The sequence below is a fragment of the Rhynchophorus ferrugineus genome, unplaced genomic scaffold, assembly GCF_030347505.1.
Source record: "Rhynchophorus ferrugineus isolate W39M unplaced genomic scaffold, kcgeb_rfMv2 rfM4, whole genome shotgun sequence".
Classification (NCBI taxonomy): domain Eukaryota; kingdom Metazoa; phylum Arthropoda; class Insecta; order Coleoptera; family Curculionidae; genus Rhynchophorus; species Rhynchophorus ferrugineus.
The window spans coordinates 34,010,747-34,029,025 of record NW_027472583.1 but is presented as its reverse complement, the minus strand read 5'-3'; the positions used below and the strand labels follow the sequence as shown (position 1 = coordinate 34,029,025).

Below are 18,279 nucleotides of genomic sequence, written 5' to 3'. Positions count from 1 at the left end.
ACGAAAATAATCACCACACTTTTTTCATATGGTATTTTAGAAGATCCAGCTGTTTGCCTTTATCAATGATTTGTAAATCCATTAGATGCTTTACTTCTGCGCACGTTTTTTCAGCTAGTGGACCTACAATTTCTTCGATTCGTCTAAAAAGTATCGGTGAATGTTAGGTACGTGAATATTAACTCACAAGTTTGTTTTATATTTTATTGAAGTGCATCAACATGCAAAATTGAGAGCAACATGCAAAAATTGCAAAATTTTAAATAATTAGAGCTAAACTGACGTCTCTAGATATATGCAGTAAGACAGTAACAGTTTCATTCGACTTTAGTAGCTCTTAATACACTACACCTTGCTGATCCCAACATATGCACAGCCAATGCTTTTTGGCCTCAGATATTCCGATTCGGTAACTATGATGTTGATCTTGTGACATTTTACCCTTGGGATTGTCGTAATAGACCAACTTTTTATCGCTAGTCACAATATGCCACAGAAAGTATTTTCCTTTTCCTGGCAAGCCATGAAACCGCGATGTTGAAACGGTATAAATTAAACACTTTGTGTAGTCGTTATTTTCCTTCCGTTTGAGCTGTGTTTTTGTCCAATAAATCATTTTAGCTCTTCAGAACGTTATTTGTCATTGGTGTCGCTATTTTTGAATCAAACCAAAACGTATAATTGGGATATGGTCGAGTAGCGTCATCAAATCAAACAATAAACATAATGAATGTCGAAGGTGTAATTTTGAACGTTCCATATTTAGCATCTGTAAACGCTGAAGAACTCTATAATACTAAATCGAAAACTGTTTACGCATTTTCATCAATAGTTGTCGCTGATCAAAATACACGCAAACACCTAATTTGTTCCTTGTCTTTGTTTTTTATTATTTTTTTTAACTTGCATGTCAGTATTACCATATACGTCTCCAAGCAATCTCTGCCCATCAACTATAGGTTTCTTCAAAAAATTTAAAATAATTTAAAGTACTGGTACTGGTACATATAGCTTAATTAATGAAATAAAATTTTTATATCATAGAAAATAAATGACGAATAATTTAAATTTATATTGTTGACATATCTGAATATGATGACAATTACCATATGATGCTCTGCATTAGATAATATTAATATAATTTATTGTTGTCGTTTCCTTTGTGGGATGGTGGAAACTTTTTATTTTTTTACGTATCCTACATTAAGCTGTCTATATGCATTACACAGAAAAGTGGTACTTCTAGTGACAGCAATTTGAGCGATCGAAATATACTGAACGACTGAGTATAAAACTGTATAGGTGAGCAAAAAAAGAAAACAAAAGGTGCGCTAAGATATATCGGAACAATATCAAAAAGCTCAAGAAATTAAAAATACACTCTAGTTGAAAAAATACGACAGTATAGTGAAATACACATAGGATTTTGCAAATACATGCGTCCAGGTTATTAATTCTATATTAAACGTAAATCTATTTATCTCTTATATTTTTTTAGAGCATGTATCAAATAAATTTTCATCAATACCTATCTTTTATGCGATATGTTGCTGTAGGACTTTTGCTCTCGTGTAGTACTGTCGTCAAATCCGATATTTCCTTCTTGAGTTTGGTGATTTCGTCGGCGTTAGATTTGCGTTCGGCTTCGCAATCCTCAAAAACCGCCCTCCTTTGACCCTCTGCATCATCACCGAGTGTGTAATGAGATAACGTGCAATAACTCAATCTTTCAAACTAACATCACCTGACAATTGGATTTTCTTTTTGATTTCGATTATCTTCCTGTTTAATTGAGCCATTTTTTCGACGTTTTCTTTTTCCATTTTGCTTGGGTATTTGTAACGCACCGTTCGCGATCTATCTAGGGACCAAAACTTATCGATCAAACAACAGATTGAATAGACCAAAAATATTGCATTGTTGTGTCAATATTTTAAAAAACAGTTAATTTACACTATCATTAATATTGATAGTTCTTGGTTTTTTATCATATATTTATTTTATATAATAAAAATTCCATTTCTATTAATTAAATAAAATTTGTAAGATTTTATATAATAAATCATCATAAATATAATTTTAATAAGCCGCAATTATCGTAACTGTTTCTTTGGTTATTTTATTGAATTAAAATCGAAATATTACAACAAAGTAATATTTAAGTATCGCCAATTATTTATAGCTCCGTTATTCATCAACAGGTTGTGCCCAAACACGATTGTATCGAGCTGTAATCCATTTCATCTCGACAACTTTCCGTAAATAAAAAATCATAATTGATTTACACTGTCCGCCGACAAAATCGCATTAACCAGGGTCATGAAAGCTTCCGAACTCATTAACTAATTCATAATGTAATACAATCCGCAAATTCCGATTCATAATTTGCTGGTAACCTCTGTACCAGTGCATCTCAAACCGCCCGAGGGCATTCTTCAGATAACCACGAAGAATCGCGTTCCGATTGGCCCTGCGTGAACTAAGAGGGAGCAAATTCCATAACGTGTAGTGAAAAGTAGTACCGAGAAGCTTTTCACACGCGAGCTTTTTTAATTCTAAGGCTCTGTTCGAAGTTTTGCGGGATGGCAATTTATAGAGGATGATATAGTGAAGTGTTTTTGATATTTCATTGGATATAAAATCATTTTGATGATGGTGAAAAGAGAGCAGAGGTGAGTGGTTTTAGCGTAGGAATACGACAACAACCGGGTCAGCCATTTTGGTTTCGGATGTTCAGTCGCCTCCCCACTCACTAGTGCCTCAGCCGTCGTGTCGAACGTATGTTTGACCTTTCAACGCGCGCGCTGCTTTTACACTTTATAAGCTCTATCGACAGATTCGGATGAAATTTGAATTAAACCCGAAGCGAATATGCGTTAGACTGGGATATTAACCGTTTAGTGTGGTGTTTTTGCTGTACGTTTCGCGCGAAGACTGTTTTTTTTTAATCTGTAGTGTCTGACTTTGACAGGATATAGTGTGTATACTGGACTGGTAGTAAAAATACAGTGATAAATAGTGCCCCATGAGTGGGAAAACTGGACGAAAATGTGGATTAACAACGTCAAGAAGAAGGATCATTGGATTATAACCACTGGATTTTTCTTGGCGATATTCGCAGGATGTTTAGTGAAAGAAACAACAGGTGTGTGGAATTTATTTATTGTTTTCCGTCGCTAAACATATCCGAGGAGAATTTGTACCACGAAATCGGTTAAATAATAAGGATTATAGTTGATTTTCCAATAAGAATCGTTTTTTAACGATATTCGTTGGATTATAGGAAGTAAAAACATTTATAAAGAAATGTTTGATTCAAAAATCGTTTGGTCTGCCCTAACAATAAATCAACAACAAAAACATTGTATTTACATTATTAGTGATAACAATTATGGACTGTTTCGAGTTTTGTTTGCGGTACTAATCGACATCATCAAGATAATCAGTTCCCAATTATTATTGCCAATATTTGCTCCGGATAATTATTATGTTTTAATCCCCGGGGTTTGTTTTCGTGTCGTAAACTACATTTGGCAACGGCGCACGACGTACATCGCCCGCCACCTCTACCTAAGCTACCCTCGATGCGAGAAGGGTCGTTCCTATTCAGCGGGCACGTTTTACGAAAACGAAATCGCCGCGCTCGGATCCATTCGAGTCGCGTATGGTCGCCTGTCGTCCCAGGGATTGTGATCCGAACGGGAACCCCGGTTTTCCCCAAGGCTTTCAGTCGCGCGTACCTTCGCCACGGCGTTCGGGGGTCGTACGGCATCCGGAAAACATCTGTCATCTGTTTTCGGTCGCGGTTTCGAGGGTTGCTCGAACGCGGGAGAAGGAAACGGACGAGAATCGGATTAATGGTTTCGAATATATGGGTGTGCCGAGAGCGGAGAAAGCCTGAGAATGTCGGCCCGGCTAGCGAAACGGTCTTACGAGCGGCGGACACAACAGGAAATAGAAGCAGTATATGTAAACCTGTTTAAAATGTTACTTTTCTTAATTGGTCCGTTTCTGGAGGACGCGCGGAGCTGCTGTGTGGCTGCTTGCTCTTTTTTTCTCGTGCGTATACAGGGCCTTGCGATAACTGTAGGGTGATGGAAGAGAAAAACGGTAACGGTTCGTTTAGATGGGATCGCTTTTTTCGATGAGAAATCGAGTCGCGGAGGATATTGCTTCTTCCAAGTACGTGCACAATTTTGCATAATTGTTGAGCGAGATCTCGACGGCATTCGATTTATGTAAATGGGATTTTCGAGATGACGTTAACTTTTTCGTTCGTAAATAAAGTAATTTCGATTAAACGGATTGCGTTGCGTCTCGACTATTTGAAATGTATGGGAGTTGAGGATGAACTATTTTTATGCATTAAGAAGGATTATATATAAGATTTTTTCACAATAACATTTTACCAAGTAATTCAATCACCATAAGATTTTCACATTAACAAATATAAAACTACCTTTTTATATGTTCTAGTAAGTTCGTTATACTGTATCGATTATCCAGATTAATAAAACAGAGAGTATTGTTTTTTTTTTAGTAAGTGATTGTTGCACCCATGACAAATTTTTTGGTCTTATTTTCTAAATAACACTTATGGGATATACAAGCTGCCTCGCGTTCATATCCCAAATGTTCATTGCCATTTTTACATTGAGCGAACCAAAACCAAGCTGTACTATCAGCCTCGTTATCTGCACCAAATGCATTTCAAATGATTTGTTAAGTCCATCCTCTAATTTTTTTATACCTCCTTCGATTTCTTTGCTCTCAAAACAGGTTTAAACTTCGACACTCGCTTCCTTTGATTCAAATTCACTTCGTTTGAGTCAAATCTCTTTCCTTGATTAAAGTAAGTTAAAATTAAGTTTGTTCTGCAATATTTTAAATGTTATTCAAACATTGGATAAATTTTGGCATGCAGGTGTAAAGCATCAGATTAAAATGCTTCCCCCTGGCCAATATTCAAAAGTAACAGAGTTCTAGATACATAACTGACCAATACTTCAGAGTCAAACACGAATATGCCTGTTCTGGCTTGAGGAAAAAGGAAATGCTGGTGTGCCACATGGAAGTGTATTGGGTCCAGTCCTTTATTTTCTGTTTACTTTTCTTTTTATTTTCTGTTTTACTTGGGACTTGCTTACATTCAATAAAAATGTCGAGGATACAGTCTTCACCAATTTAATTCACATTTTTGCTGTTATAGCTGTGTTAGGGCTGCTTCTCACAAAAAAGCAGGCAACACGAATATGTTTATACAATACCTTTGACATTATTCTTAGGGAACTGGCAGTTATATAAATCTATACATACCTTTCATTTGCAGCAATACTTTACTCGGCAGCTCTTTTCACATATGGCACTTACCAAAACTACGTCATATTACTCAGTATTTTCATATTAATTAACATAAATAAACTTTTGTTCCTAAATCTACAACATTAGTCTTACTAAATTATAACATTTTTGCTATAATTCCTACTTTACACGCGTATTGTCTGCTGCTAATTTTCTCCGTTAAATAATAAATAAATATATAAACTAATCCAGTAAAAATGCAAACATAAAATTAACAAAAAAAATACCGCCTAACCACTACTCGCATAAGCAACAACAGGTGGGCACTAGGTACTGAAATTATAGGGTAGGAATGCAGGAAATTTGGAAATACATGAGAATGCTTAAGAGTATGGAATAGGTGAAGATTATTGTATGCTAAAATGTTGTTGTCACAGTTGTAGATGACACTGTAATTTTAATCATTGGATAACAACACTGAATCGAATCAGTACATATTGATTTCAGCAACAAAATAATCAAGCACAAGCCAGTATATATAAATCAGCAAGTAGTCCCTATGCCATATCTTGGCATAGCCCTTGATCTTAAGCTCAGATGGAAGCCATACGCTAAGAAAAAAATTGAATAACTTAAGCTGAAGTACAAAAAAATGTACTGGTTATTGGGTAGATATTGCCATGTCAGTATATAACAAGCTTTTACTTTACCAACAAGTCTTGAACTCAGTGTGGACTTATACTGTTTAACTCTGGGGTTTGTATCAGCCAAAGCAAAAGAAATATCATACAAAGATTCCAAAGCAAGATACTAGGAGGTATTGTTGATGCTCTATGGTACATTCGTAAACGACAATCTGAATGTGGAAACTGTCGATAACAGAAGCTCAGCACATCAATGTTGCGGTGCTCCAGCTCCTAGGATAATGATGGCTTAGTTGGAGATTAACGGGAGTAAAATTATTTGATCTAGTTCAGTGAATTTATAAGTAAAACTCAGTGACATAGATGTTAAGCCCAAAATGTCTAACGTAGAATAAGTACTTTGTGATTTTAAAACCGTAGCAAATTATGATAAAAACAAATAACTTATTTGTGTTAATTTACTTTTCTTGTAACATTTTTTTAAAGATTTGCAAATTAATAATCGCTGGGGCATTTTCTGGATTATAAAGAGGCCAAACAATTCGAAGCGCAATTAATTCAATTTGACCGTGGTTTCCATCAACTTTTATCGTGAAAAAATGTTTCTGACTCGTAGAAACTTATATATTTGTTATATTTTGGTCACCTTGAATATGACGAAAAACTCCTAAGATAATAAAGTTTACGTAAGATAAAATATGTTAGTTATATTGATTTAGCAGAAGTCAAAACATATCACAATATCCTGTAAACCACTTGCCTTATGTTAGTACCCTGTAGGACATTAAATATAAAAATAATGCAGCTTCACCATAACTACAGTAGTACAGTTAGTTTGGTTATTTTAGTTAAAATATAATATTTTTCATAATCTTGTACATTAATTGGATTAGGTTACCATTTTAGGATTTTAGGTGACCCTTTTCAATAATTTTAATTTAATAAAATAATTTTTTGGTGTTTTATTCATTTATTTGTGTAGATGTAATTAATAATTACATATGATTATGTCAAGGGATTAAATAACATGCTTTTAATAGATATATAATTGAAACACCTTTTATTCCACTTAGTGATATAAGTGCATGGTTTTAATAATCGTTCAAATATAATATCACCAAATTGATATTTCAGAATTATCCAAATATTCAAAATTGTAGTTTGAACGAATTAAACGACTAGCCTGGTATAAATGCGAAAATAAATATATTTAATAGTAGTCTATGTACTGCTGTTGATTATTTTATTTTCATTCGTAATTCTTTAAAGGTATTCATTAATTATTGATTGATGTGACTGAAATTGTCATTGGTTTTCTTTAATTGTTTTTGTGTTTGGTTTGTATTGTTGTCAGTTTTGTGGCTATTCTGCATCAGATTTTATTCATATTCATTGTAACGTGAAACATTGAACAATATATGTGTTATAAACGCGTTATTGCTATGATTCACTTTCGAAATAAATATTTGGTGTAATACCCTTTTTTGTGGTTTTCTTAGTGGAGTTATATGCAGATTTAAAATATCGAAAATACAATGTGAACTAAACGATTTATCTAATTTAAATAATTATTTTAGTTCGACGAACTGTTCTGTAGGCAAAGCCCAATAGTAAACAATGACGCTAAATGATTAATATAAGTAATATCGTTCCAAGTGCGCCGATATTAATCATACAGAACTCAAGAGCATCATAACCGCTGCATCGAATTATCGTTTAAGGCACGATGACACCGAATAACAGTAAGAACCAAGTCACATCCAGTCCCGGTCTCTGTCTTAATTAATCTAAATGTTTGTATACACTTGGTCCTCACCAATTAACTCATAAGCGTCATTTTGTTTTAAAACGATCCTGATGCCGAGCCACTTTACGACAATATTAATATCCCTTTCTCTATCCAACAGGCTAAATTACGGCGGTCCACCGAGACACGCGCATGGTTAAGCCGAAGCGGCATCAGCTTCCCGGATGCCCTTTTTAACTGTGATCTATCCAGTAAATTAAATCAGGAAATATTGTTGTCGTTTAACGGGCTTCTTCTCCGACACGATGAAGAACGGGTCTCTGATTTGGGGTCCGATTATAGAATTGGTTTAGATGATGTTTGTCCGTAACGGGTGTTACTGGGGTGTATTTAAATTACTTGTAATTAAAATAGAAGAACTACAATTAACAACGCCTATAAATTAGTTTTTAAAGGATTTTAAAGAAATTTGAAGCTTTATTGTGAAAAATCGGTCCAATGTATTTTATTCATATGGATATGAATATATATTCCCATCTTTCAGTCAATTTACGGATTCCACCAGAAGAAGTGATGTATTTTTCGAAGCTATTTACGAGAGTCGATCCATTTTTGGTACCTTCATAAGAAGTGAAGCGCTGCTCAGACAGGTCGCATGTCGGGACAAAGAGTAATCAGGAGCAAGGTCTGGAGAATATAGCACTTCCCATTTTAATGTTTCCATGTATGTTTTCACTGGTTTTGCAACACGTGACCGAGCGTTGTCATTCTAAAGAATAAAATTGAATAGAATTATTGTGTGTATTCCAGCTTTTTTTCGCGAACTTAAAATTGGAGTCTGTTAGGCTTCAATATGAAGTTAGTTACTGTTGTAAATTTTTGAAAATTGATTTATAAGTTTTCTATGGTAATTGAGATACAATACAATATTGTATATACAATACTTTTTATAATGCAATTTGCAATTCGTATTTCAAATTCTTGACTCTAAGATATGTAATTAGTATTTGAAATACTTATGGCTTTAAAATACATTTTAACATACATATAGCATCATACTAATGGGTACGTTCTGTAGAAAATAATGTTCGATATCTTTTAACACCTGGAAGTAACAAGAATGGATAAAGATTATCATTTTATTGTTTTTGTGGAATTGGATAGTGATCGACCATAAATATCAAATATGGAGCTAACTTCGTTGAACGCTATCCAAATATAAAAAATGTATTTGTATAGTATAACCCAAGTTTATGCTTATCAGGACTTGTAGAAAGTTTGTTTTATTTATTAGGCTTTATTCATTCCTCAACAAGAGACTGATTGTCTGATAATACTTTTAAAAATATGTCTTTAGTGTTTTTGAAAGGGAATTTTACTTTTACTGATTGGTAGGTTGTATAGTATTTTGTATTTTAATTAAAGCAAATCATGTATTTTGCCCAGCATTGTAGCATTGTATTTTTGTTATGTCATTGGTTATATTAAATGATATGAGTGTTTAGATGGTGTGACCAGAATATAATGAAATTGAATCAAACAACTAGACAGACGTATGGGAACATTAACGTGATTGGTGTGAATCATTGATTTTCCACTCATTTCTCCAAATTTTGCTAAAGTTTCAACGTTTTCTGAGGCAGTTGACTAAATACTTACGATATCTGATTATCCTTTTAAATAATATTTTGATTATCCCTTTAAATATATTTTATGGATATGAATAACTGATCTGCGATAAATTAAAGTGGTGATTTTAAAGTTGAATATCACCGGTAGATAATTGGAAAACCAAGACGCAACATGATCTGATACAAATAATTATTGAAAAACGTGGAATACCCTACAAAATCTTGCTTCATTCAAAATGTAATTTGTTAGTCTACACTGTGATTAGAAATCAATCAAAAATGAGATATCGAGGCAATGGATGGTATTTTGATTGAGAGAAATTTGATTTGTTTTGATCACTTTGACCAAAGAAACATGGCAGTATCGACCAACAAATATTTTTTTGATATATGTTTGTTATTAATCTCGACATTTCAGTGTTATTCTATGAATTTTTTAGTATATTAGTCGCATTAAGACTACTTTGTGGTATTGTTGTGGCGTATATCAAAATTGAAGATTGAATTTATGAATATTAAAATAAACCTAATTTTTAAAGACATTTAAATAAATCAAGAATAAATTTAACTAAAATAGAAATATTTTTTTTAATATATAAGCATAGTAATGTGTGTATGTTATTGATATATAGAAAATCTGGTTTTAAAAGGATCTCTTGAAATAATTGGTGATATAACTTAGTACATATGTCCGTTTTTTCTGTTAAATGTTTTTGGGAAAATCCAGCAGTGTTGTTCCAATTTGCAAAAAATATGATTCATTAAGTGATGTTGGTTATGAATATACGTAACTTGGATGTCGGTTATAACTATACGTTTTTAGTTTCATGTTACACACATATGTTTTAAAGTGGCTAATTAAAGTCATGTCCTCTTAGCGTCTAAGTTATGAAGTTGATAGGGATTAAAACACAAACTTTTAATTTAGTTTACCACTATTTTTTAGCGAACCAAATGGCCACTTTTTTAATATTTAATACCATTTTCAGAGAATCAGCATCATGTTGGGTATCGAAATAAGGGATAATGAAGGCTTATGAATTTGTGTTATAAATTGTTTTCATTTTAACCGCGTTATTTTCAGTTAACCAATTTCTCAATTTCTTCTATCGTTAAATTTTTGTATTAGCTACAACGATTTTTACAAATTATATTTCAATATCTATATTACAATGATGAGAACAAATGTTTTCTCAAATAGTGTTTTATTAATCCCTAACTAAATAATGAAGGCTATGTATATAATACATATATAAAATATATAAACTATTTTTCTAGAAAATATTACATGATATATTATGGCCACTGAATTCGCTGATATGGTATGAATAGAATAGCTTTTAGTTTTAAATTAAAACAAAAAATAAAAAAAAAATATTTCACTTTCACGCATCACAATATGTCAAAATCTTGATATTTTTTTCATTTTTGTAATACCGCTACAAAATAGAAATTGTTTTATGATGAATACTAGGTTTTTGACTCTAAATATATTTCGTTTTTGAATAGCTCCCAATTAAAATTTCTTAACCAAACAAACTTAAACCTCTCCTTTTTATAAATTAATATTTTTCAAGTATACGCTAACCTTTTCAATATGTGGATTCTTTTTTTTTACTGCCAGGAATGTCATTACTTGTATATTGATTTTATATAGAAATATATATAGGAACAGTTTCAGACGATCAAAGGGCATATCGAATTTTATTGAGAACTTGCTTTATTATATACTATCAGTACTAATCTCTTCAAAATAAAAACATGGTAGCTGTACAAGATACATTCCACTTGCGTATTTTTTGGATAATTTTGAAATATTCTATAATTATCAAATATGTTTATACTTTCTTATAAATACATTATTAGTTTAGGAAATTAAGATTTTCGGATAAAAGTTTTTTATATCAAAATTCTCACTTATATGACGTCAGTATACAGTTAATAGACAGTGATGTTGGATCCGAAAAAACATCAAAATTATTTATTTTGTTTATTAATTTTAATTATAAAAAGTATAAGTGGTGTGTGGTCCTACATCATAAAACGATCAAACGATTAAAAATCCAAAGGCTGTCTAAGTTCCCACAGAACTAAATGAGGTTAGCATCGTTGATTGTTGATTACTGTCATCATCCCAATTAGTACGTACAATTTGGAACACAAAAGTTGTAACCACTTCTTCTGTTTCTTTTAAAAATCCCACAAAAACATAAAACTCAACAAATTGATGCCACAGTGACATACCAAATAATTTTGAGCTACTACCCGGGATATGATTGGACATTTATAATAATCTTTATAAATTTCATTAACGATTTGGTTAAACGAGGCTGTACTTGTGGAGTGTATAGATATGTGTAATGCATTATTGTCTGACATACAAAAATTTTGATTGAGATTGGTAGTTTGCTTGATATGCATATAGAGAATAGTAATCTTAGGCTCTTAATATATCATAACCTTTCCCAATAGCTTGCTAGATCTAATATAAGAAAACATTTTTTTTGTTATATATTTCTCTTATGATAACTAAATCTGACGAATCAGTTATACATAATAATGATAATACAAGTCACTGATTTTATAAAAACAATGGTTCGATATTAAACTTTCGGAACAATGTACGTGTTCGGACTGTTCAAGATCCGGTATGACCAAGCCTCTGATGATTTCTTAAGACCGAAAACGTCTAGACTCGAAACTGGAATGTTTCACACACACCCAAGCGGAAATAGTAAAGAAGTTCCAGTCGACAGCGCGCGTCAGTCACTCTTTCGGATGCCGCCTCGGATTTGCCTAATTCGCGCAAATTAATATCAATCCATAATTATTTCCCAGAATTATATTGTTGTGGGTTATGTCGGTGGAGCGTGGCCACGCTTTGGTAACGCGTGAGAACCACTGTCCACACACGTCGCACACGACGTTTTTCTCGGACGATCGGGAAATCGGTGAGTTATGGCAACGTCGCCCGTCATCCCTGGCACGGTGGTTGTGTTCCACTACCACCTGCGCGAACCGTTAAAAGGACGTTGGAAAGTGTGTATGGCGTTGTACGGTGCGCGAGGGGAAGTCGAGACGACAGGGGCACGCACGATGATATCACGACAGCTGCAAGATCATCCAGGCACAGAAAGTGGTTGTATGTTGCGACGTTGTCATGGTATATTTTTTATATGAAGTTTCCTATATCGGCATATAATATTATGCATTAATTATAGTATAAATCTAGTTATTAGTTAATATTCATGGTATTAAAGGATGTGTGTATTATCTTTTTGTAATAATACGCATAACGAACGAAATAAAAAACCACAGGGATTATCAGCTTCTATTTATTTTTAATATAATGCAAGGAATTATAACATTTAATAAAGAAATAAATTAAAAATCATTCTCTAATTTATCTTAACGCTAAAGCTGCGTATGTTGCAATAGTTGCAACAGCCAAAGAACACGATTTAAGGTACCTTGGTCCATACATTTTTTACTTCAGATTTAATAAACTTTTGGTATTGTTCCAAATGTCTTTGTTTAAGATACAAGATTTCTTCAAATGTATCGTGCTCATTTATTGTTGCTGTGACGACTAATACTTTTAGCTTATAATTTTACTTTTAGATGTATACATTATTCGAGACGTTTTGCTTGACAGATAAGAGCATTTTTTAATGAGTTTCAAACTATACGAATACTTCACCATGAAAAGCGATTTCCAACAAATAATATATCATTTTTAGTATAATTATGTAAATTTTTGTAAATCACTTCAAGCGAGCTACTTTTGAACATTCAAAAGCCTGATATAATCCTTTTTAGCACCCAAAATATTTGTATCCTCTAATATCAATAATATGTTGTGATAGCAATATCTAAATACGCTATTTTTATTCAAAGCAAATGTAGTACCTCATAAATTTGAACATTTAAAATTGTGTTGGTCTTCAAGGATTTATATTTTTTAAAAACCACATTGATACATAATCTCAAACTCTGAAATATAAAGGACAACTCCCGATCCCAATTTATTTCCATTGAATCTATTTTCTATTCAATTCTCTATTACAAAAACTTCTCGAATAAGATAAATGTGGCAACACCGGGATCGCCTGCGTAGTCGTCACCGGCTTACATGGGCCTTAAGCAGATGTACGTTTTTATGCCGAACTACCAATACGAGGAAATATTATCGCAGAGCCAGAATGAATGTGAAACGACTATTTTGAACTTAAGACTCCGTTTTTTTATTGTTGTACGAGGGCTTCGCGAATTGTCCGCTAACTGTGTTAATGGTCGTGGGTCAATTTTATACAACAGTCCTTAATTGGAATGATTTTGGTAAAGAATTATTTACAACTTTATATGGTACTAGACTAGCCTAAAGATCGCCCCGACTTTTGAATTTCCAAATATTTTCTGTGGTATTAATGAAAATATCATTGAGTGAAGTTCTTGATACAGTTTTGAACGATTTTAATCCCTTAATTTGGATTATTTTCCTAATATTTTTGTTTATAACAAATGATGAGATGAAACGATATTTCAAAGGGGTTGAATTCTATTCAACGTTATTGTACATATTTCATTATTATCATTATAATACCTTTTAATTGTTAGGCGCTAGTGATTAAGACTGGTAACATCATCTAATGAACTGCCATCCCAATCACGGCAGTAACGAGGCTGGGTAAGACCGGATGTCTTCTGGGAAGATTTATAAGTTGGTCACCCTACAGTTGGTCGGCCTAATGCCGAGTACTGTGGTCAGAGTCCACGTTAGGTACTAAGTGTAGTCTTGATAACTTTAGTTGATAAAAGAGTCTATAAAATATCACGAAAAAATTATTTTCATTTCACATTAGTGAAACGATTTGTGACATGATAATTTATCATAAAACATCAAACCAACTAGTAATCCAACGATGCTAAAACAAAGTTTTTCCATTAATTATTAATGCTTATCGCTACGTAACCAACGAAGAACTAGACGATGACCTCAAAATCAAATGGATTTACAAAGTTATCCAAGATTTCGCCTTAAAACATGAAATAAGGTTACTAAATCGCAGCAACGTAGAAGCAGTTAATGGAGTTAATGCGTTAAGTGTTTGATCTTAACTTTAGCTTCAGTAGTCAAATTTAATTTTAATTTGGAAAATTGCCCTGCTTGTATATTGATGCAAGTAAACCAGAACAACAGTAAAACATAAATTTTATAAATTAAGATTATAAACATATCTAATGTAAAATGTTAAAAAACATGTTTTGGCGTGCAGTAATCTAATCCCTTAATTCTTTTTATTTAGACATTACAGCCCTTATCTTGTGGGGTTTGTAGGGAGAGTATTGTCTCCGTATTCGGGGAACTCCTTAACGAAGATCGAGTTTGGTCGAGAGATCTCTCTTCAGATTAGAATACACGGTGTGTGCGAGACAGAGATGGGGGAAAAAGAATGGTCATAAAACTGGTAGAGAGCCAACGACAACACTGGCATTATTTTGCTGCAATTTGTAAAAAGATCACGTAGAACTCTGGGCTTTGTGTGGATCTGAGAAATTTAAACCGGGCTGTGAGCCTACTGCGACCATCGCCACACGTCTAGAATCGCAATGCGTTTTTCATTATATTTTATAATCGTTGCGGGACTTTCTATTTCTTTACATTATAATATGCTAATATATCTATTAATCCGTTGACAATGATTGATATGATATTATGTACAGTTATGGCTGAGGTTGTCAATAGACGAAAATCCCAAATTATCATATGTCGATTAAAGTAATTGTTTCGTGTTCGGGTACAATAAAAATCAATTATCTTTCAGGATTTAACATCATGATAGATGTATATTATTGTTCCACTAAAAGGTATTGCTAATCTATAAACATTGATGGTCTAGTGACATCGCATGTATAGTTGCGGCATCCTAACTAATCAATGATGTATAGATACAAAAATGGCCTGTCTTTCAGGATGTTTGGAATAATAGAGATCTAATTATTTTATTCTTGTATAGGTTGATCCCAGCCGTCATCGACCCTTTTTTGTCGAATCACAGACCCGGTGTGTAGTGACACGTTTCTATTTTGTTTTAGGCTTGATCTCGTGCTCACCCAGTCCATGCAAAAATGGCGGTATGTGCATTTCGTCGCCCACACTGAAAGGAGAAAGTTTTTGCAAGTAAGTACCGTGATTATTTTGAAAACTAGTTTGTTACCTATAGATAATAGGTATTTATTATAATGCAACGTGTAGTAAGTGGAGAGAAACTCCATATGAATTTAAAGCGAACTAACGTTAATCGGGAAAAAAGGTCGTACGCCGCTGGTTGCGTATACCTTCGGGGCGATACCCGAGAGGGCGTTTCTCGCAATCTCCCAAAGTCCAGATAATAGATAAAACCCTTTCGAATTTCGACCTACACTGTTACAAACGAGTTGCATATTACCTGAGGTGATCCAGTGGCGTGCGGATTATTTTTTGCCCGATATTAAATATATAAAGTTTATATAATATTATATTTTTAAAAGCAATATTTAAATATGTGGATAGGTATGACTGTTTTTACTATTTTCGACAATGACTTGTCAACATTCTTCGATAATAAACTGATATGCATGATAATTTTGTTACCTCTTACGGCACAACACAACAGTACAATATACACAACTAGTCAGGAATTAGGCCTGAAGTATCTTCAAGGAAGTATCTTCAACAAAATTATTTATGTTACTTCTGGTAGTATGCCTCATGGAACTTCTGCCTTAATATCAACAAGAAATATGATGCGATAATATTTATCTCCAATAATAAGAATCACTAGTTATTTAAGATCATCAATTCAGATTAATCAGTTTCTTGAATTTAAAATTGATGATGAATTAATAATTCATTAATAATGATTATCTGAAATGGGTGTCTGGTATCTTGCAATAGGTGTACCGCCGAGAAAAATATCTATATTTCGATATGAATAGGAAAAATATCGATATTTTTAAGAAAAAAAAATAATATATGAGCCTTAAAAATAGGGATATGTTCTAAATATTGTAATTTTTAAACAAAAAACTTTAATATCTTTATTTTTTTTAAGTATCGATAAGAAGACCAAAGCAATGTAAATTTTATTTTGACACAGTTCAGTATTTAATTTACTCAAAGTTTATTCCATACATTATAATTAAATATTAAAATATATTAATATATTATATAAAAGTAACACCCGCTATATTCGACATAGGGATGGCGAAGGAATATCAATACATATTTTTTTCAAAACTATCGATAGTAATATATCGAACTTTAACACTTACTTTATGTATTATACTATATGTATACATCCGGACTTGCAGATATTTACCTTTAATAGGGTTTAGTGTGTGTTAATTTACTGTAATATACCGAATAATAAAAATACTGAGGAGGATACAATGTATACTGAGTAAAAACATATCACTGTTAACATTCTAACATCTGGTTCTCCTTAATTAATTTTTTGATATACCTATAATATATATACTCAGGAGAAAAAATATGTTTTAGTTAATATTTGGCTCTCTCGACACTTTGACTATCACCAATCAATCCTATAATAAATCTACTTAAGGTTTCTTCAATAAAAGAGTGTCAACGTTGGCAGCCTGTGGTTAATAGAACTTTATCATGACAGTGATTGTTAATTGGAACCCTCTTTTTGATCGATGAGGTATATTTTTGAATGAATAGTAGACCATGGCAACCTCCACGAGATTCATCGGGTGGCAATACATCCAAGTTACTTGCGGATACTGGCCCAGCGGCGTAGGGATGTGGACCACGGAGAAAAATATACTCAAGGAAATATCGATATATCGGGGAATAAAAAATATCCATGTTTCTCCATAACAATATCAATATTTCTTCGCTTCAACTGAAAGTTTTCGATAGTTCGATACTCTGCTTCAAAAATCCTGGATATAGTATCCATATTTTCTTTTAAAACAAATTAATAAAGGGAGCGGGGGAAATCTTATATTCAAAGTTCGATACTCTATTCTAAATCTATCAATATTTCTTTCAAAAAAATTCAGCGGCGTCATCGGTCGGTATTCTTTTGAAAATGACAGTGGTGGGGCCCGTCAGCTGCGAGCTTTAAAACTAAGTGACATGGGCGTAGACAACATGCAGTTTCAGCAGGATACTTGTGTTACCCAGCGGACGTGAACAATCTGGATTTGACGGTATACTTATCTCTTGCGAAGATGATGTAAATGAAAGCAAGCCTTTTTAATAAATTTTAAAGTAATATATGAATTTTGCAATAATAAATTTATATAATTTTTGAAGCAATATAACTTTTCATTTGTTTCTATTGTCATGGTTATGACACTAAATAGGATACCAGTACGCACTGTTTTATTTCACAGTTCACTTAACTTCTCTTAACTTGGATCATTTCAACTGGCCGTGTGTGTATATTATTTGTCGTATACATTTGTTCAGGTGTCAAACTCCTGTTTAAATTCAAGACACGTATCTCATATTATTGTGTTCCTTCTAGAGGAAATACCACTAGTAAACATATTTTTTTAACCACCAAAAACGATATATTATTTGAAATTCCATTCAGACAGCATCAGCCGGGAATGCATTCAAATGTTTTTGGCTGTCGATCTTCTCGTTCTTTTTTTATGATCGTTGTTGGTTGATGCATCGCCGGGAGGACAATCAATTGCGCGTTGATATTTTTGTGTATTTTTCAACCGTTTTGTCGCTCCGCGACGTCATATCAGATAATCCCGTCGATAACGGCGTTGCCCCGAAGATACCCAAACATCGCGATCGAAATCCTTTGATTTACATTCCTTATAATCCCCAACTTACATTCAGGCGCTTAAAAGGTGCATCATAAAAAGCAATCTTACCAGTCTGCGTAGGCCGTCAAGCGACCGCTGCGTTCGCGATTTCCTCAATTCC

At 33.1% G+C, this 18,279-nt stretch overlaps 2 protein-coding genes across 7 annotated transcripts in view; one reads left to right on the top strand and one right to left on the bottom strand.

Annotated features, from left to right (window-relative positions):
* The window catches only part of CCDC151 (Coiled-coil domain containing protein 151), a 170,421-nt gene that overhangs the window by 4,285 nt on the left and 147,857 nt on the right, over positions 1-18,279 (bottom strand). For 2 of the 4 annotated variants that reach the window (XM_076401989.1, XM_076401987.1), the window contains exon 2: positions 20-143. In XM_076401989.1, coding sequence (XP_076258104.1) covers positions 20-82 — 63 coding nt within the window. In that variant the 5' untranslated portion in view covers positions 83-143. Of the gene's footprint in view, positions 1-19; positions 144-1,528; positions 1,680-1,744; positions 1,915-13,926; positions 14,070-18,279 lie in introns of those variants that run through there. The other 2 variants (XM_076401986.1, XM_076401990.1) reach the window with 2 other exon arrangements.
* Positions 2,717-18,279, top strand: part of N (neurogenic locus Notch protein) — a 153,945-nt gene continuing 138,382 nt past the window's right edge. For all 3 annotated transcript variants that reach the window (XM_076401969.1, XM_076401968.1, XM_076401967.1), the window contains exons 1-2: positions 2,717-3,145; positions 15,420-15,504. In XM_076401969.1, coding sequence (XP_076258084.1) covers positions 3,049-3,145; positions 15,420-15,504 — 182 coding nt within the window. In that variant the 5' untranslated portion in view covers positions 2,717-3,048. The remainder of the gene's footprint in view (positions 3,146-15,419; positions 15,505-18,279) is intronic.